The sequence below is a fragment of the Pyrus communis genome, chromosome 11, assembly GCF_041283825.1.
Source record: "Pyrus communis isolate YQ-2024b chromosome 11, ASM4128382v1, whole genome shotgun sequence".
Taxonomy (NCBI): Eukaryota; Viridiplantae; Streptophyta; class Magnoliopsida; order Rosales; family Rosaceae; genus Pyrus; species Pyrus communis.
In genome coordinates, this window is record NC_142575.1 from 28048805 (window position 1) to 28070563 (window position 21759).

At 36.8% G+C, this 21759-nt stretch overlaps 1 protein-coding gene, 1 long non-coding RNA gene and 1 pseudogene across 3 annotated transcripts; 1 reads left to right on the forward strand and 2 right to left on the reverse strand.

Annotated features, from left to right (window-relative positions):
* Nucleotides 1-389: 389 nt before the first annotated feature.
* On the reverse strand, nt 390-5525 carry LOC148693225 (B3 domain-containing transcription factor VRN1-like; annotated as a pseudogene).
* A 1597-nt stretch (nt 5526-7122) lies between these two features.
* On the forward strand, nt 7123-10124 carry LOC148693226 (uncharacterized). Its single transcript, XR_015953672.1, has 3 exons — nt 7123-7582; nt 8270-8328; nt 9934-10124. It is a non-coding gene; the product is annotated as an uncharacterized LOC148693226 (long non-coding RNA).
* A 1180-nt stretch (nt 10125-11304) lies between these two features.
* Nucleotides 11305-13519, reverse strand: LOC137741394 (putative B3 domain-containing protein Os03g0621600). Of its 2 annotated transcripts, XM_088679232.1 has the most exons (5): nt 13304-13519; nt 12392-12800; nt 12140-12273; nt 11495-11750; nt 11305-11393 (listed from the first exon to the last, which is right to left on the reverse strand). In XM_088679232.1, exons 1-5 carry the CDS (start codon nt 13367-13369, stop codon nt 11380-11382), a joined length of 879 nt encoding a protein of 292 aa, XP_088535358.1. In that variant the 5' UTR covers nt 13370-13519; the 3' UTR covers nt 11305-11379. The 2 variants fall into 2 exon arrangements, with proteins under 2 accessions (XP_088535358.1, XP_068337216.1); XM_068481115.2 differs by having other exon boundaries at nt 11305-11750.
* Between the last annotated feature and the right edge of the window lie 8240 nt (nt 13520-21759).

Below are 21759 nucleotides of genomic sequence, written 5' to 3' on the forward strand. Positions count from 1 at the left end.
GTACTTGCTGCTTCTGAACAACTCAATTTTCTCACTCTTTCTCGTTCTCATGATATAATACATAGACCTAATTGGATTATTAGTTTCTATGAAAATAAGGTAGTTAAAAGATAGCTTATGTGGTAAAAAAAATTAAAATTTAAGCTCATATGGTGAAGTCTTTTAGGATGCGTTGCCTTTACTACACTTGCAAAACTCTCAAGTTTTTTTTATCAGAGTTCACCCCACATATTTGATAAGACCACGTCAGACCTTTAGTTCAAATAAAAACTCTCAAGTTTTTTACAACAAAACAAAGTTGAGTCTGAACCATCATGGGATTGTTATTCAGCACGTGTAAAAGAAGCGAACTTTGAAGCCGGTTTTTCTGTGATGAGACGTGGCATATAATATAATCAACAAAATATAATGGCATTTGAATTTAGTCCCAGCGTTGGATGAATGGATAAAATTTACACGTGCACAAACTCTACTCAATCATCTCTCTCAGTTCAAGTTCTGCATCATAGAAACATAAAGCTACCACAAAACAATCAATAGATTCCCAGAAAAAGAAGACTGGCTGCCGGAGGCTGGGGAACAAAATACAAGAAGATCGCCGTTTGCGCAGAATGCAAAAATGAATATTGCAGTCCAGATATTTTTAACTAGCTTTCGTTTTTCACATTGGGGGCACCTAGTACCACAGCACATCTCTTGCCTCTCACTGCTCTGAAAACATGAATCTGAATTACGCTTTGCTTGACAAACTCAAAAATTACAGTGTCCCCAACTGAAATCTGGTTCATGTTACTAAATTCTGCCCAACCTGCATGTTGTCAATTCCACGCGATGGAAAGATGACTTGGGACGGAGTATAACTTTGCACAGCATGATCTTCCGGATTCATTTCGAAGCATTACAGTGCCTGTGCTCATTCAGATATGGATAGTTTCTTGGGACTTATCTGCAATCTCAAACATGATTGATATCGAAGGAGAGTCCATTTGTCCTGATCATGACAGGTGCTGAATGATATAAATTGCTTGGAAACTAACCCAAATTAAGTTAAATATAGAACAGATTCACTAACCTTGTACCGAAGTCTAATACTCAACTTAGTGCACTCCCCTAACAAGTGGTGGAACTTTCAAAGAAATTTTCTTGAAAATGTTTCCCCGAAAAATTATATCTATTACTCTTTTCCAAAACAACAAGAAAAGGTTTTCACAAAACAAAAAATGGCTTAAGAATCAGCGACAGAGTACTCACCACACAGTATTCTTGATACCTCTTCAGAGTTTCCATAAAACATGGATTCTCCTATTTGAATGTGAATGTGAAGCATCCGGTTGATGTTTCTTTTACATAACCAGTTGAAGGTCTCTTTTCAGGCATGGCACTCTCTATACAGCACCAAATTGAACCAGGATTACGCAAAAGGGCGAGGAAAGCCATTATAGAAAATTTACATACAAATCTACAACTTACCACTTCTGCTAGCAATAGTCCCTTTATTTTCGCAGTCTGCATCGTAGTTTTCAGTTTCGGATTCGACAATTTCCTCTTTTACTCTGGCTTGATTTCCTTTATTTTCCTGGGTAACTGGACTGCTACTCCTCCCCTCGGCTTCCTCTACATCCTTCTCACAGGCACTTTTATCATATAAAGTTTGATTCACCATGGTAATGGAACACCAGAAATTCCCCAACTTGCAGAAGATGATCCTTCACAAAATCCTGCCAACCCGCCGCATAGAAGAACAAGCCATTCTCTCGCTCTTCCAGTCCCACAATCCACCGTTTTCCACCAGGGCCTTTAAGAGCGCATTTGCCAAGTGATTGTCCACTGAAGTTTTTGAGAAACGCATGCGGTATATTCTGAAAAATTCGACGGCTTCTTAAAAGACCATACTATATATGAATAAAACTAAGCAAGCTTAGCATCAGTAATAAACAAAATTCAAACTGGATAACATCATACTATTTAACACTAAAACAAAGAACATAATTAAATACATGGAAACCATTCATTGTAAACCTTCCAAGTAATTCTATCATTGTGTATATTGACTAATCCTGAGCAGATAGGGTGACATAATGTGGCAAAATTTTCTTGTTCTGACTTCCCGTGATTTCTTCACCCATAATTTGGCATTGGCACACAATCCTGTGCAGTACCAAACACAGCATTGGATTAATGTTATCATCTCTAATACAACTCAGTGCAATCCAATGCAGTCTAATCCTAATCCGATCTAGTCGCAATCACAAATCATGTCCTTAGAGAAAGAAGTCCACACAGATCCCAGATATCATGGATATGCACGTGTTAATTTCTCCATTATTGATCGACACAATCACTAAAATATAAACAGAAGTAGATCCAAACAAGAAACCATGAAAAGGGTATTTTAATATTAACTCAAATTCCTGATTAACCTTGAAAACGCACTTAAAAAAAAAAAAAAAAAATGAAAACTTGCAAGCGCGACTATAAAAAATTGATCTTGAAAAGTTCAAAAAGAAAAAGAAGGCAGGATTTTACCAGATGCTTAGAGAAGTCACCAAGTAGGACCTTGAAAAACGATTGTTCCTTTCGTGAACCCTTCCTTGCCACACACAAAACTTTCATAGCTGTGAGAAAGTAAATCAAGAGTTCAACTTACAACTTCTTTTGTCCGCAATGTTAGTTTTATTTTCTGTATCTTCGTTGTAGATTTTAGTTTGATCAAGGTCAAGAATTTCATCTTTCACTCTGGCACGACTTCCTTTGTTCATTGAGGAAACAGAATTGCCACTTCTCCTCCTGGCTAGTTCTACATCTTTCTCGCTTGCGCTTCTATCATAGATTGTGACTTCAAACTTTGAGTCACCATCATAATCGAAAACCAAAAAATTTCCGATTTCTAAAGAATGATCCTTCACAAAACCCTGCCAACCGCCATGGAAGAACAGACCATTCTCTCTCTCTTCCGGTTTCATAGCCCACCATTGTCCACTAGAGCCTCTAAGAGCACATTTATGAAGTGATTGTCCACTGAAGTTCTCGATAAATGCATGTGGTATACGCTACAAAAATATATAGCTCTTAGAAAACCACTAGAATTTGTACCCGCGCGTTGCTGCGGGATTGAAAACTATATGATAGATCATAAGATTTCAATCTTCATAAACATTTACTATCTAACATGATACTTATGGTATAGTTAAAGGTTTTATATGTTTTAGTAGTAGTTAAGTCTGTTCCTAATGCATCCACTTGAGAAAAATTAGCATTTAATGTCTCCAAAGGGAACTTTTCAAGAAAGTGGTTGAGACAATGTTGTTACAAAAACTTAATGTGAATGAATGCAGATCGGAAGCCAAAAGTATGATCAAAACGATTACAGAATGGGAATAAAATGTTAGAGTTAACATTAAACAATTTAAAGATTAAACCGGTTGAATATACATTGGGTAATCAAATATATGCAATGAAAGAATCGAAAATGAGGATTATGGGTTGTATAAAAGTCCAATAGAAATGGATGAAAAATGAAAAATGAAAAATGAATAAATAGGAAGAAAAACGTAGGCAGTAAGAAAACTAACAGAATATAGATATTGCAAAATGGTTAATATATTAAAAACTAAAGGTTTCAATAGATTATATACCTTGAACAAAAGACAAAATTGGAATGATGGCGGTTGTTAAAAGCAAAGAAGAATGAGATGAGATAATGACATGTAATATCTGATTGTAGAGACAAAATCTACAGTCAAAAAAAGAAAATTTAAACATAAAGTTTATCTATAAATTGAACACTGAAATAAGTAGAAGAATAAGTAGAGAAATGGGCCACATGGAGATAAAAAGGCTTACCAGAACTTGGTTGTATGCCAATTGAAAAAGATTGTAGGTGCCAACTGAAAGTATACTTAGCAGCATGTCCAGAAGATGTAAAAATAACATCACAAAATATAAACACTATTGAAAACACACAGGTTGCAATAGGTTTACAAACGAAAATTTTATTTTTTTGTACAATGTAGATAAAAAAGAGGTAACAGTTGGTTGTTTGCATACACCAAAAACCTTGCCAACTGCCATGGAAGAACAGACCATTCTCTCTCTCCTCCGGTTTCATAGCCCACCATTGTCCACTAGAGCCTCTAAGAGCACATTTGTGAAGTGATTGTCCACTGAAGTTCTCGATAAATGCATGTGGTATACGCTACAAAAATATATAGCTCTTAGAAAACCATGTATATGAAAAATATATATTGCTTCTTAGAATTTTATTATTATTAAGGGGAGGGGAATGGTTTAAAATTATTACAATAATTAAGGGGATGATGGACTTTTAAACTCGGGATGCATGAGTAGAAACTCAACGCCTTATCTACTAAGATATTGGACTACATACAAAGCAAGAAAATCGAGAAAATCTCACATCATATCCTATGGGACCAACAGAAGAGCGTAGCCAAAAATATTTCACACATCATTATCCTATGGAAAATAATAATTAAGCTTGGAACAAATTCAACTGTTTCAATCAAATAGCAGCCATATTAAGTAATTGCACCGGCCATTGGCAGCTGATTGAGCAAGGGGAAATTGTCATGTTAAAAGGCCTCTTTGTTCTACGATTCCTCAGTCATAGTTAAGGCCTGGTTTGGTACTGAGGTGATTCTGAAAAAAGCTGGTATAAAAAAAAGCTAGGAGCTGTTTTTGTGTTTGGTAAACATTCAGCTTCAGCTTTTTTTTCACAATTTTGGGTGAAAAAAAGCCAAAAACAAGAAGCTGCAAAATCCAGCTTTGAAAAACCGGTTTTTTTTCACATCTGTTTTACATAAAAGTTTACCAAACACTATAATATATATATATATTTTTTTTTTCAAAAGCACTTTTACAAAAAAGTTTACCAAACACTCTGCTACTTTATTTCACAGCTGCTTATTCTTACAGCACAGCAGAAGTAGTTTTTTTTCAAAGCACAGTAATACCAAACCAGCCATTAGTCATACCGTCTATCCCAAACTCCAATTGGCAATGCTAAAGCAAAACATAGGAACAACACAACTATGCATCTAGTGCATGTGCCCAGTGTTGGGCTACATATGTTTTGATGTCACAAAGAAAATTGGGATTTTAACTTTAAAGCCGTTGCCAATGGCGGAATAACTTTAACTGCTTGTGAGCCTATGCAAGTTTTCTCAAATTTCTAAGCTGGGACACTTTTCGACATCCTCACACTAAAAGAAATGGGCTCAAACATGTACATGCCCAACTGCAATCTTTTGGGCATCACTCAGATTCTAATGTACTAATCAAACTTAAAACCAAACAGAAAGATCTTATCCAAGTAAATCCTCCACATAATTTTATTTTCTTTAAAGAGGCAATCATGGATTCAATTATGAATTAATTAATGTAGGAATTGATTTAGAAAAGTGAAAATAAAAGGATAAGACGCATGCATGTTTTACCAGATGCTGAGAGAAGTCATCAAGTAGGACCTTGAAAAATGATGGTTTCTTTGGCGAAGATTTTCCCGCCATTTGAATCTTCTTCTCTCCTATCTGTGGCAATGAGATTACTGAAACAATTTTTCTGGTACTTAATTTCCAGGCAGGAGAAATTGGAGAAATGATGCTTCACCTTTTCTTACTCTTCTGCTGCCATGTGTATAACATGCACTTAAAAACTAGGATTAATCTTAATTTATTATTTGAAGTCAACATTTGATACATCATTTTTTTCCAACCCAGAGTAATACCTAAAATCATAATTTTGAAATGATGCTTACATAAACAGTCATCAGACGCTACGTGTCAATATAGGATCCACCTGAATTTTTATTAAAACTCCCCAAAAAAAAAAAAATTACCCAAAAAATTTTACACCTCCATCGGTGACTGTCTTCTTCATGGGCCACACATACCCGCACTCATCCTCACTCTTCCTCTCAGATCATCCCTATTTCGATTCCTAAACCCACAAAACTCGGCGTTTTGATTCTTCAGGGATCGAGGAGGCCGACCTGCTCGGCTCACTTTCCGCCACAGTCCCATTCTGGCTGCCCCAATTACCCAACACCTCATCGGGATCGAAATCCCCGACCTCAAACTCGTCAGACACGGTGTCATTCTCGTCTACGATGCAGAACCTCTGGACCACATCAGGCGGCGGCAAAGAAGGAGAAGGCGGAAGCAGTAGAGGTGGAGCTAGGGTTTCGTTTATGAGGGCTGAGAGGTTGAAAGGCTTGCCGAGATTGGACGAGGCGGAGACGGCGGAGCACGAACTCCTTGCTAGCATGTTCCCAAAGATTGTTGTCGATTCTTGGTCGATGCCTTGACACTCTTTTACCAATGGGGGACTTACTTGCTGACACATGTAATTTTTAGCTTAGATTTAAGTTGCAGTTTGAACCTACTTTTGCTAGAGTTTGAGTAACTCTTAGAAGTTTCAAGCGGATCCTTGTGAATGATGACTCTAAGTTAGTTATTGAGTCTATCCGCGAGGTCTTTAATGCTCCCTGAAGACTGAGGATGATTCTGAATGATATTCGTCGACTGGCGGGTTTTTTCAAGGACATTAGCTAGAAGCATGTTTTTAGAAAGACTAGATTTTTGGCAGATGATATCACAAGTATTGGTCTCTCAGTTAATGATTTTCATGTTTATGTTTGGGATAGAACTATTCCAACGACTGCTCGTCCAACCTTTCTATTTGATTGTATTCAAACAGGCTGCCGTGGAGGTTTTTCCCTTTACTATAGTTTTTCCTTTTCTACAAACAATAAAAAAAAAAAAAAAAAAAAAACCTTAGTTTTTACTTCTAATATTTACCACGTAGGTCTACTGTGACAACCCGTTCCAAATTTTACGTTTTTATTTTATTATAAAAGCGTGAATTTACGAAATTGTCCTAGAGGCAAGGACTTTGACTTCCGTTGACCATCGACTTGAAAGATGTGGGACTTATTCTTTTAGCATATCCTCGTAGTACTCATTGGTACGAACTTATAGGCGAAAGCCGTTTGCGAGTCCGGATTATAACGGTATAGTTACGGACGTTCAAAATTGGTTATTCAAGGTTAGTGTTTATTTAAATTAAATCCCCACTTTGTGGGGGAAGCCAATCAGAAATGGAGGGAGAAAAGAAAAAAAAAAGAAAAAAAAAAAGAAAAAAAAGGGAAATGGGTTTTCGTCCACCCGCACCCACCGCGGGTGCCCATTTTCCAAGGCCGATTCCGGCCAACTCCGGTGGAGTTTTTCGATGCCACCACCACTATCTTGAAGCTCTCATTCCCCTCTACAAAACCCACCCAAGAACCATCTTGATTAACCATGGGATGTGGAAGTTTGAGGCCACGAAAGTTGACGAAAATCAATGGTGCTCTGGCCACCCTTCTCGATTTTCCGGCAAATCGGCAAAGCAATGGCCGATGCCACCACTTGGGCTTTGTAGCCCATTATCCCAGGAGCAAAACCCAACCAACCTTGACCCCGTTGGACCACCGTAGACGACGAATCGACGTCGGGAAGTTTTAGGCACCTGCCGGCTTCGTGGGCAAAATTGACCATCTTCCGTCCACTTTTGGACTTCGTGGCAGGTATGCAAGTTGCTCCACTCACTGAGATCTTCATTTCTGTGAAGTTTGAGACTTTTTGGAAATAGTTGGATTTTCCGGCGAGTCGGGGCGGCCGACCGCCACCCGCGGCGGCGCGTGGCCAGTGAGCCGCCAATGCTATTTTTAGGCTATGTCGAATGTTTTGAATTCAGTTTTGCCATTTGAATGACGTAGGTTGATCGTTGGAACCTAAATTCGTTATGATACGTTACTTGATAAAAATGTGAATCGATGATCCGACCGTTGGATCGTCACCAAAATTGGACACATTATAATACGTAATATTTAAAGATCATAGGAATTTACGGATCGGGAATCCGACTTACGGATCTTCCTGAATTGGATTTGTAAGTTAGTAAAATAAATGTTCACGGCCACTTGTTTTAGGCAATTGGCGGAGATCTGACCGTTGGATCGTAATGAAATTTTAATATGTTATTCTAGAAACATATTGTGGATCGTTGGGAGTTGTGGATTGAAAATCTGATATGCAGATCTTCCAGGTCAAGTTATACAAGGTTGTAAACCCTACCGTCGATCTTTGATCGACGGTTGACTTGTGGTCAATGGGTATCAAACTATTTCAGAATGTCGTTGAGGTTGTGTTTTATGTGAATTGCGTATTCTACGGATAAGAGTTCTGAGATGTGATTTGATAATTGGCCACAGGGACCGATCATTCAGGACGCTTCGATGCGCGTGCTAGAGAAGTATAGCATGGACTCCAGGTGAGTGGATCTTTTCCTTTTTATTGTGCATATTATTGAGAGTTCTATCGATACTTTTAAATTGATTAGGTATATTACCTTCATATAATTATTGTGAATGCTTGAAGTACCTATATGAACTACGAATGACTTGATCCCTGTTTAGGGTACGTAGGCAGTCTAACGAGACGTTAGATCCAGCCATAAAATATTTGAGACAAAAGCCTTGCTTGGAAAATTGAGTAATGTGAAGGAAATTGGTAAAGACAAGTTTTAGTTTTGTGAATTAGTTAGTTAAATTAGAGTTAATTGGGTTGTCATGGATAATTATCCCTGAAAATAAGTAGTTTGGGAGTAGGGCGTTACTGATTGTACACTTCACACCATATTGTTTATAATTGAAAATGCTACGACATGGTTGAGTAGTAGATTGCATCATGATATATCCATATGTATATTACTTGCATATAATTATTGGGAATGCTTTCAAGTGCAAAGGTGAACTCAAGACACCCAGGTAAATTTAGGTGAGTTTATGGTATTAGTTGAATCGATTACGTTATAGCATGACTACAATTATGAGTTAGGCAACTTCGATACTGTCGTACTGGTTGCCATGAGTTGCACATGTTATATTGAGATGCATTGAATGCTCATAAACCTGCACCCCCGTGTTAGTGCTCCCGCCCGTGGCCAGGGCACAGTCCTTCACGTGATGTTCACCTCCCGCACCTTATGCTCACCTTGGATCCAAGGTAGGTGCACAGTCCTGTCGTACAGACCACCTTAGGTGGTTCCGACTCGTAGGTGACCTGCGATTATTCGCCCAGTCTTCACGTGATCGTAGCACTCGAGCGTATTTATTTACACCCAGTCCTGTCGTACAGACCACCTTAGGTGGTTCCGACTCGTGTGCAGGTATACTTATTGAGCTATGGGCTAGCCAGGATTGATGAGATATGGATAAGTCGTACAGGTCACTATAGGTGACTCCGACTTATATGCTAGCCAGGATTGATGAGATATGGATAAGTCGTATCGGTCACTATAGGTAACTCCGACTTATATGCTAGCCAGGATTGATGAGATATGGATAAGTCGTACAGGTCACTATAGGTGACTCCGACTTATATGCTAGCCATGATTGATGAGATATGGATAAGTCGTACAGGTCACTATAGGTGACTCCGACTTATATGCTAGCCATGATTGATGAGATATGGATAAGTCGTACAGGTCACTATAGGTGACTCCAACTTATATGCTAGCCAGGATTGATGAGATATGGATAAGTCGTACAGGTCACTATAGGTGACTCCGACTTAGATGCTAGCCATGATTGATGAGATATGGATAAGTGGTACATGTCATGTTAGATGACTCTGACTGATATATCACGTTGTATTGATTTAATTCATTTGGCCTACTTATTAATGTATGGTGGATTGATGGCAAACCGTGGTTTTGGTCATTTCCGAGTATGGTTTGGATATATGTATATATGTTGTACTGTCTTATGAAAAACGATACGGGTTTTACATTTAGGGGCATTACTTTTAAAGAGGTAGTAACTTTGGGAAGCTTGGTTTTATTGCTTACTCACACCTTCTGTTTGGTGCCCTCCAGGTTTTAGCTGCTGAGTTTGTATCGACAAGAATCTGTGACGAATCTTAGTATTGATGGATATTTTTGAGGGTATGATTCTTACCCACATTACTGTACCTTACTTATGCTCTGACATCGCGCGTGAAATGGGTTCGCTCCCACTCGTAGCGCACTATGGTATTTAGACACTTTTGGATTCAAATTCATTCACTTTTTATACACTATCACATTTTATGGCTTCGTCACCTTCCAGGTGTTGGCCAGAACAGCTCGATTCAGGGTCCAAGTGGACTTTCTGGGTTGGGGTGTGTCATCTACAACATGATTGGTCACATCTACTCATTAAAAATTATATGTATGATTAAATTTATCCTCATTGTCCGTGTAATCTTTTCAAACAAGTAGAAACAAAGAAAAACATTAAAGAGATTCTCAAAATAAAATTTACCATGAACTTTATATTATTTCATGTTTTTTGTATAATATATTATAATGTTAGTACGAAAATTGTATAAAGAAAATGAGGTGATGGAGAGTCTTTAAGCATTTCTCAAAAATTGATACCACTATTAACTAACAAATTTTACGTGCATGTGTTAAAGGAGGTAAAAATAGGATAAGCCTATAGTGGCACTGGAGGGTTAATTTAATGAATGTTTTTGAAACCGTGCATCTTAGGGCGTCTCCAACCGAGCCTTCTAACCTTCCAAGATTCTTCAAGATATTAATATTTTAATAAACAGTATAGGATCATATTTGCCTCCGTCTCCAACCGAGGGAAATATGGCTCGTTTTAACCTTGTCACGAAAAATCGTCTCCAACTGAGGATCAAAAGGCCATAGGGCCAAACATAATTTATTATTTAAATTTAAAAACTACAACTTAAATTCAAATCCAACAACTTAAATTTAAAAACTACAACGATAACTATCCCAAAAAATAAAAAAAAATTAGAATTAAAATTTAATGAATGGTTTAGGTATTTATAGGAAAAAAAAAATAGAATTTTTAAGAATTTAAAAAAAAAAAAATTGGCCCAAAAAACCCCAAAAAAAAAAAAAATGAATACAACGGCTAGCTGACTAGCCGTTGTATTCAAAAAATTTTTTAAGCAATCTTGTCGGTTATAACCGATAGCAATACATTTAAATTTTAATATAAATATATTCCTGTCCATTATAACCGACAGGAATGCTCTATTTTCTGACCAGCCCTCTCCGATTCCTTGAGGCCCTCTCAGATTCCACAACCCTCTGGTCTAGCCCTCGGTTGGAGATGATTTTCGGGCTATTTTCAGACCTCTGGACCCTTCGGTTGGAGATGGCATTACCCGGACCAAATATTTCACTGGCAATGAACAGAATAGAAGGCACTGAAGAGACACAGAAGTGTAACTGGGGAACTAATTTAAGCAACAGCATCCATTTAGCCAAAAAAGGTGCAAAATACCTAAGCTTACATTGCAGTCACGACATTTCTTCTAAAAAACAAAAACCAAGGTAATTTCTGAAGTTGAATTTTGGGTCAATTATCTTTTCTTTTTACCATAAGGGGCAACAAGTACCAGACGACACACATTACCTCTCACTTCCCCTTTTCTGAAAATATGAACTTGGATCACACTTTGCTTCACAAACTCAAAAACTATGGTGTCCCCAAGTGAAATTTGGTTCGCTTTACCGCATTCTCTCCAACCTGTTGACAGATTCAAATAATCGAAACGATCAGCGTAAAGGGTTCTGAGTCGAACAAACCATGACCTTCCATCTGGATCTTGAAGTGTTACGGAATCCTTGTCCATAAGGCCTTCATCGAAGGCTAGTTGCTTTGGAATCCTCTGCAATTTGGAACATCTATGGATAAATTTGTTTGAAACTTGACCACGAAACTAAAAACTAAAAACATATTCGTGCTAGAGGATTTTTCATGTAAACGATTCATAATCTTAGTTCTCACGCCTCAAACTAATAATATAGTGCACCCCTGAGAAGTTGAATTTTGAGGAAATATTTTTGAATCTGATTTTCCAATAAACTTCCACAATGCAGCTTAACTAATATATTTCATCTTCATGGATAATATTTAAGGCAAATGCTTACTCAAGAGTGCATAAATCTGAGTCACTGAAAGGTATTCCAAGGATCTCTATCACTGTTTTCCAATCACAATCGCGGAAAATTTTCAGAAACATAAATTGACTTCGGAAATAGGTGTCGAGGTACTCACCACATTATATAGACGATTCCGATGGTTTAAGAAGTGCAGAAAACATGGATTCTCTGTTTCCAACAGGATGGATGCTGTTGATGTATCTTCAACATAATTACTTACTGGTCTCTTTCGAGATTTGAGATGATCGCCTATACAATCCAAATTTGAGACACAATTTTGGACGAAAGGAGTGACAAAAAATAATGTTAGAGATCACTAATACAAATCTTTCCTAGATGCAGAGAAGTAAAATAGTGTAAAACTTACAACTCCGGCTAGAAAATATCATTTGCTTTTCACGATCTTGGTTGTAGTTTACAGTGTCAATGTCAACAACTTCAGCTTTTACGTTTTCAGTGTCAATGTCGACAACTTCAACTTTTCTTCTAGCTTGATTTCCTTCATTCATCTTGGCTACTTCGACATCTTTCTCGCATGCACTTCTATCATAGATTTTGACATTAAACTTCGATACGCCGTCATAACTAAAAACCAAAAAATCCCCAGCTTCTAAAAGATGGTCCTTCACAAAACCCTGCCAACCATCATGGAAGAACAAGCCATTCTCCCTCTCTTCCAATTCCACAGTCCTCCGAATTCCAGTCGGGCCTTTAAGATCACATTTGCAAAGTGATCGTCCATTGAAGTTCTTCGTAATAAACGCAGGCGGTACACGCTACAAAATTTTAGTAATTTCTTTAAAATCCAAAAGTCCATGTCATATAGATTCTAAAAGCCATAAAACCAAGCAAGAAATGTCAATAGCTAGTTAGACTATGCGAGATCAAGCAAGAAAAAATTCGCAGTAACCAGAATTTAAATTGTATAAAATGGTGATTAATACTAATACAAAAGGAATAGTGCTCCGGTGTTGCAAACAACAACAAATTCTTATCTCACTAAGTAGGATAGGCAAACAACAGAAAAACTTTATCCATTAAGTAGAGTCGGCTATATGACTCTATTCGGTTTTGCAAACATTCAGAATAAATTGATCAAAGCAAATTTCAAAACTATAAGAAGAACATCAAAACCTAAGAATTCTGCTATAAAATAAGCGGACTCACACATGAACCATAATCCTGATGGAGAATATATCGATGAAACATGGTTTCTATGGCCTTCTAGCCATTTGAAGAGTATAAAGGAAGTTAAGGAAGAGGAGGATGTGGATGTTACCAGACTCTGAGAGGTGTCACCGGCGAGGATCTTGATAAAAGATGGTTTCTTTGGCTTTCTAGCCATTTCAACCAACTGGTCGTCAAAGATTCAAGAGTGTACCTGCTCTAGCTGCTGCGCCCGGTTCTTAGAAAGAGTTCACGAGAACTTCGGTAAAATAAAAAATAAAAGAACAAAACAAAAGAAGAGTTCACCAAATAACTTTTTCTGGTTCGCTATGGTATATAGGTCATGTCATGAGGAGACGAGACCCTGGAGCAATTTATTGCTTTTTGTACTTTTCGTCAGCTCATTTTGCATTGCCGCTCTTCTATCTTAGTCCTGGTTTGGTATTGAGGTGATTCTGAAAAAAGCTGGTATAAAAAAAAGCTGGGAGCTGTTTTTGTATTTGGTAAACATTCAGCTTCAGCTTTTTTTTTCACAGTTTTGGGTGAAAAAAAGCCAAAAACAAGAAGCTGCAAAACCCAGCTTTGAAAAATTGGTTTTTTTTCACATCTGTTTTACATAAAAGTTTACCAAACACTATAATACTGTTTTTTTTTTCAAAAACACTTTTACAAAAAAGTTTACCAAACACTCTGCTGCTTTATTTCACAGCCGCTTATTCTCACAGCACAACAGAATTAACTTTTTTTCAAAGCACAGCAATACCAAACCAGCCCTTAAACTCTTTTCACATGTGACACGCATAACTTTTTTTTTTTGGTCAAACTAAAAACTTTCATTAAATATAAAAACTATTACATGATCTAGAAAATTTAAAGGCAGTCCCAATCCAAGAATAGTCGAAACGGAAATACAATATAAAAATCCAAAAAGAGCAAGCTCAGAATAACAAAAACTTTAGATCTGGAAAACAGCTGACTGCACCACAGCAGCAGAGCCGCCATCGTCGATCCGCCACCACTGCCAACAGGCAGAACTCACGAACAAGCTAGATGAACGGAAAATGGGGGTGAGCAAGTCACCCGCGCAAAATCGTTCCCATAATCTTACCAAATAGTACTAAAAGCAACACTTTAACGACCATCTAACACTAAAGTGTGCGGCCGATGGGAGACACGCAATAGATCGAGTCGTGAAGGTCAGTGATGAAGAACTAATAACAAAGAGAAGCAACGGAGGAAGAAAGGAGCATAAAAGCCCAGATCTGAGACAAACTCAAGAAGATTGAGGCAAGCTTATAAATTGAGGAGGAAAGCTGAAAACAAGTAAGAGAAAGGGAAGAAAAACAGGAAAGATTGAAGAAGGGAAGTCACAGAGAAAATTCTAGAGATAGAAATTTTTTAGGCATGGTTTTGCATAACACTACAATATAGTCTAATAATATTGTTCATTAATAAGCTTTTACGCTAATAAATGATACATTCGATATCAAATTATTATGATTGACATATTTATTTTTTTCCAAAACTTTCACCCTTATTTTTTCTTGAGCTAATGCTAGAGAGACTAAAATTTTAAATTAAACTTGCAAACTAAATAATGTGTGACCAATAGGAAATAACCACGTTAATTTATACTTAACAATCCAATCATCAACAATCATATCATTTAGTTTGTAAAATTTAGTTTTAAATTTTAATCTTCCTTGCATTATCCTCTTTCTTGTGTAATTTAGAACTTCATTTTAATTCCATTTTATCTTATGAAACTCAAATTGCAATATTTTACCTCATGAAACTCAATTTTTGTATGGCGTACTCACATTCCGTCAATTCTGTTAAGAAGTTCATCGAATCGCTGATATGCATGGCTGAGGCCCACTTATTTCTGTTGTAGTTGCCATGTTGGCTTATTTGAAATCATAATAACCTATTTTTTTTAATTCTCTATAAATTATTTTTGATATTTCTAAACTAGAAAAATGCATAAATTCCCAACTCTTCCTTCTTTCCCTATATCAACGCCGCACCTCTTACCCAAAGGTGCGATCACAATTGAAGTAAGTGGGTCTTAACCCTTTCAACAAAAAATAAAATAAAAAAATAAAAAATAAAAACCTAACTTAACCGATTTTTTAACAAAATTAACAAAATGTGAGAAAATAATACAAAATAAAGCTTTGGAGGGCAAATTGGTGCAATTTGAGTTTCAAAGAATAAAGTGAGATTAAAATAAAGTTTCAAAGGATATAACAAAAACAAGCCTAGGTTTAATTATATATACTCAAAAACCTATTTAACACATTTTTAGCGAGAATATGGTAAGATTGGTCCCTCAATTTTAATCTAATTGGAGATATAATTTCTCAACTAATATATATAACTATTGATCTCTTAACTTATCAAAACGTGCGGTTATGGTTCTTTTTTTTCAATTCCATTAGAACTTTTGTCAAAACGAGTCATGTTATGAGAATTATTGCTTCAATGGAGTTAAAATTAAGGACCATCTTTCCAATTGAATTAAAATCTATAGAGCCTTGCTACAATTTCCTCTTTTTAGTACATGTCCAGATATGTGATACACGTATCCACTTTTGGTAAATAGAACACATATTTTCAACCTGAAACGCACTTAATTGATTTTTTCTTTATGTGTTAGTAATGAAAAATTTGTTAGGAAGGAGAATAACTCTCATACTTCGCATTGAAGATGATGATTTCTTTTGCTTTTGTGCCATTTGAAACAACTGTGTCGACTTGGCAAGGATTCGATAGTGGCAACAAACTTTCTTCTGGTTCTTAACTTAAGTGGCGGAGAATCAGAGTCCTAATTTAAGTCGGTTGGAAGACTATAAATAAATTTGGAAGAACATATGTACCTTTTATGCGGAAGCTTAAATCTCAACACGCTCCTACAAACCACGAACAATTGCTTTGACCCTCCGTGCACGTCTAGAACCTCACAGGTCGTCGAGTTGGCTATGATATGTCGGGTTGCCCCTTAGTTTGCGCCTCCCAAGACCTAGAGCCGAAAGTGATAGCCCTAAAGACCTAACTAGAATCTTTGAACTGTGGAAAAGCTTGTGTTTCTTGTGTTTTATCTCTACTCCAAAGCCTCCTTATATAGTGGTTGGAAAGAGTGCACAAAGACTAAAAAGCCCATGAAAATCCCAAATATATTCTAATATGAATATCTCTTGATTTTCATCTAATTATCATATAGATAATTAGGAGGTTAATATCCTCATGTGGGTGGAATATCCTCTGATATTTATTTATCTCATAAGATAAATCCTACATCTCCCACTCACCCACATAGGGTGAGGCATAGTCTCAATCAACACACTTAGTTCACATCCATTCTAATGTATCTCTTCATACAGGCAATGGGACGCACGACCTCGCGAGAAAGAACGTACATAACCAGGAGCATTGCCATTAAGCTATCACTAAACTAACAACAGTGCATCACTTGGAAGTTTATCGCTTTATGCCCCAGACTGTTTGTCACACACTAGACTTGACATTCTTTATCCCTCGTTATGAAATAAAAAAACAATGTCATGTCTCACAAATATCATGTATCCATGTCTTATGTTTGATAACAAATATCAAAAGACGCCGCGCAGCGCTAATGAATCACACATGGTGTTTTCTTTGAACTGTCTTCCTTAAGCTCTCATGTTAGTCTAATTTGATTTAACTGCTTGCCTAAACATGCCTCTTGGGACAGTAGCTAACTTGATCGTCTTAGATAAACGTGCTAAAGTAATGATCATTAAACCTTATCTTTCTAACATAGACTTTAGTTCAAAGGGCATAACGGTGGAATCGTATAAATTCCTTGTGGTTCACACAGTGATTGAAGCATGGATCAATTCATCACTTCCACTATCAGTCGGTTATAGCACATATAGTATGATTTGTATGCTATGGTGTATCTTCATTTCAACGAGTGTGTCACATGTCCATTAGACATACACCATACGGATCTTAGTTTAGTCGCTACAACCTGAGTCTTCTAGCCTAGTCGCCTTTCGGCGCCCACCTAGATACTCATATCCGGCTTTACAAGCTTCAACATGAAACAAATCTCATGTTCGACTTTTGTTAAGTCTCATCTTAGACATTTCTAAGGCGACTTTTACCTTGTGCGTATTGGTACGTTCAACATACACGTGTCCGGTTTCGTAGTCCAATGCGTTGAGGACACAAATATCTCATCCTACTAGCTATCTCAGTGTTAGGGTGAATCGTTCGTGTGAAAAACCGATTCTAGCTTGATGACACTTGTAAAGATGTGTAAACAATCATTTCAAAAATAAATAAATAAATAAATATGAAATGAAAAACTTCAATGCCTTTTTATTCAACTCTTTACATGAGTCAGAAATTAGTTTCTACTTATGGGTTTAGTCATGGGATCAGTAAGCATATTGCTGGTCGAGATATGTTTCAATACTACTTCACCCTTGGTAACCTTGTTCCTAAAGAAATGATATCGTGTATTTATGTGCTTAGATTTGCCATGATACTTAGGATCTTTAGTGTATGCTAAGGTCGAAATACTATCACAGTAGAAAAGTACAGCTTCTTGAGCATAAGTCGTAACTTCCATATGTCTTAGAAATCTCTTAAGCCAAACAGCTTCTTGAACAGCTAATCCAAGCGCAACATATTTTGGCTCCATTGTGGACAGAGCAATACAAGTTTGTTTCTTGCTACACTAAGAAACAATTCCACCTCCAAGGACAAAAGCATAACCTGAGGTGAACTTGCATTCATCTCTATCACTTGCCCAGTTTGCATCACTATATCCTCTCAACTTCATATCCACTCCTTGGTAACATAGGGCCAAGTCTTTTGTTCCTTGTAGGTATCCCATAATCCTCTTAACGGCTTGCCAATGAACTTGTCCAGGATTACTTTGATAGTGGCTTACCATGCCCATGGCATGGCAAATGTCTGGACAAGTACAAAGCATTACGTACATCAGACTTCCTACTGCAGAGGCATAAGGGACGTTTGCCATTTGTTCTTTCTCTTTCTTAGTCTTTGGACGTTGTTCTAAGGAAAATATCGCGCATCTTTCCATATGAGTGTCTATAGGTTTGGAGTTCTCCATCTTAAATCATTTAAGTACCTTCTTAATGTAAGTCTCTTGAGACAAACTTAGAAGTTTTCTTGAGTGATCTCTCGTGATCTTAACTCCAAACACATAATATGCTTCACCTATATCTGTCATCTCAAAATGGGATGAAACCACGTTTTCGTGGTTTCTATGAAGGTTTTGTCATTTCCCGCTATTAGGATGTCATCAACATACAGAGTAAGTATGTTACGAGTTATTCATTTCTCCAACTCATGGAGATGAAGGTTTTTGATAGTATCGCCAAGTTTTGGGAAGTCATTCTCTATGAAGTCCACATCACGTGAATCAATCTAGGCTCTCCCTCCATCTAGATGTTCACCATACATCACATAACCTTTCGAGTTTTCACAATATCTTATAAAGATATGTTTATTCGCTCTAGGACCCAACTTTCCAAACTTATGTGATTGATTATGAACAAATCTAGCACAACCCCAAGGATACAAATTACCTAGATTGAGTTTTACATCATTCCAAAGTTCGTATGAGGTTGAGGGAACCATCTTTGAAGGCACACGATTAAGTATATAAATCGCAGTCAACAATGCATTACCCCAGAAAGATATGGGGAGATATGCATGCGCCATTATAGACCTGACCATGTCTAATAAAGTTCTGTTTCTCTTTTCAACAACACCATTTTGTTGTGGCATGTAAGGAACATAAAGTTGTATACGCATCCCCTTACTTTCACAAAAAACCTTAACTTGGTCAGACAAATACTCGTGTTCACGATTAGTGAGAAGAGCTTTTACGGTCTTCCCTTTTTGATTCTCAACTTCAGCTACGAAGCAGTTGAAACAATCTAAAGCTTCATAGCGATGAGCGATCAAGTACACATAACCATATTGTGTGCAATCATCAATCAAAGTCAGAAAATAAAAGGCGCCATGACAGGCCTTCACACTCATTGGTCCACAAATATCAGAGTAGATTACCTCTAATGGTTGAGTAACTTGAACAGCCTTTCCAAAAGGCTTTCTAACTGCTTTTCCAGCTAAACAAGGCTCATATACAGGCATATTGACATTAGGTATAAGTTTTTAACAAATCTCTCTAATGGTTCAATTATTCAATATTTATTTTATGTACCATTCTGTTTAATTACCCAATTTGGTTTTACTTATAGCAAATGAATTTGGCTATTTTGGATGGGGTGGCCATCACAGTGCAGTGGGTTTCCCAAAGGATTTACGTTCATGAAACTCCGAAACAAGTTGGATTCCTGGTCCTTGGATGGAACCCACAAAATGTTGTGCCCGTGATGATCTGTGTTGAGACAACACTAGGAAAATATGATCAGGGGTCGAATCCTCTCAAGGCAGGATGAGCTGCCAATTTGTGAGTATACCAAATGCAATAGTTTTTCTCCCTAATTAATCTTTCGTTTTTTTCTTCTTTTTTTTAATAAAACAAACTAAACTAATGTTTATGTATCTGTTGGTATATAAGCATGGGTAACTTTGTACTTTCCACCGAGGTCGTTTATCAACTTGGAACTGTACTTAATGAAATATTCTCCTTCTGCATTCGGCCTGCAATTGCTGACACTGGCGCAGGAGGACTTCTTCTGGGTAATTTTTTTTTTAACTTATAATTCTTTTCTTTTCTTTTTTTTTTTAAAGAAAAGAAAAAAAAATTTACTTAAAATTTTTTTTAATGCTGGATATATCTGAGGCAGACAGGGATGGACCTCTGGTATTCCAGCTTTATAGTTAGTTTGTTGTGTACCCTTTGTTAAAAGTTTACACCTATTATGCCAGTAGTTGGCTGAGCTGAGAACTACGTTAATTATTAGTTGGTTAGGTGGAGAACTATAACTATGTTTAAGTTATTGGATTACAAATGAGGAACGCACGTTCTTTTACAATTGTTAAGCTGAGAATTATAATTATGTTTAAGTTCATTAGATTACAACTGAGGCGTGCATGTTATTTAATGGTTATTAAAATTTCACACCAACTAGGCTAGTAGTTGGTTAAGTTGAGAACGCACACATGTTATTTTATGTTTCTTAAATTTTCACACCAACTAGGCTAGTAGTTGGTTTGGTAGAGAACTATAGCTGCATGTAAGTTCATTGGATTACAAATGAGGCCACATTGATGGGTGAATCCCACGTATGGCATGAAGTTGATTAATACGTTTTACTCTTTGCAACACTCTCTAAATGTATAAATATCATATTTACTATGGATTTTTGAACCGAGAATTCAAAAATTAAAGAGTCATAATATAGAAGGTAAGGGTGTATGGAGTGAATGGCTTCAACTAAGCTGTTAATCGATACCTAGATAACTCAAATGAGTAATAAACAATAAACGCTATACATCTAACATTTACTATAAAAAACAACTATCTTTATAACCAACCACACCATGTATAGAGAGAAACGTATCAACTGTACAGTTTCTCTCACTAGAAATAGCCATAGCCCATCAAAATGGAAAATATTTGTATTACCTTACCTTGCAGCAGAAGCAAGCTTAAAGGCATAGTACTGCAGCTGCATGCAACCTTCAGTCACCACGACTGCCCACACAGTGACTATGGTGAAAACGCCCAATACTGCAAATAAGTACGGCCCCGACTAACAGAACTTCCTGCAATATATAAAAAGCAGGAATCGGTAAACTTTCAAGCTGTTAAACCACTACTAGAATTTTGACGCCCCAGTTAGTTACAAATGCACAAGAAATTACTTTTTAAGAATAAAGCATACATTAATGGTTGGTGTCTCAAATTTGAAGGCTACTAATATCAGTGGCATCCAACTAAAAAGACCAAAAATTGTTAGGAGTGCTATCTTTCTATCTATAGTCACCATTTGCAAATAGCGTGCAAACATTGGTGTCCTATGGACATAATTCTATTATTCTAGTAGTGGACATCTGACAGAATGCTAATGATAAGATATACAAAGTTACAGAATAAAACATAGATGGGATATTAATTGTGCCTTCACTACACCACATGCCTGAAAGCTGAAACAACACTTTGTACTTCGGACTTCCTAGATATTTTTTTGTTCAACAGCGTTGTGTTGACTTAGCTCTCTTTCTTCCTTGCTTAAACAATTCTTTTTCTTGCTTATCAATTTCCCACAAAATTCTTGAAGAAGATGGTGTAAGAACTTAACATTTATAAACTATGAAAAAAAGGATAGAGATTTTGATTTTTGTGTGTGTTTTCTTAGGATAGATGGTGTGTTATATGGAGAAAAAAAAGAAAGAATTAGGTTGTAGATAATGTCACGTGGCACACGATTCGTTAAAAATTTTATCAAAATTTATTCTCAAAGATTCTAAACAGACAATGTCACATGGCGCGATATGATTGATTAAAAATCTTATCAGAAATCTATCATCAACGATTCTAAACAAGTAACTGCACGTGGCGCAACGGAATTTGATAAA

Bases quoted from the DNA above. Each gene is read 5' to 3' on its own strand.
- LOC137741394 (XM_068481115.2), bottom strand. From the start codon at position 13,369: ATGGCTAGAAAGCCAAAGAAACCATCTTTTATCAAGATCCTCGCCGGT. The intron at 12,801-13,303 runs GTAACATCCACA...AAAATTTTGTAG, and splicing joins GTGACACCTCTCAGAGTCTG to CGTGTACCGCCTGCGTTTAT. The intron at 11,751-12,139 runs GTGAGTACCTCG...TCCAAATTGCAG, and splicing joins GGAATCGTCTATATAATGTG to AGGATTCCAAAGCAACTAGC.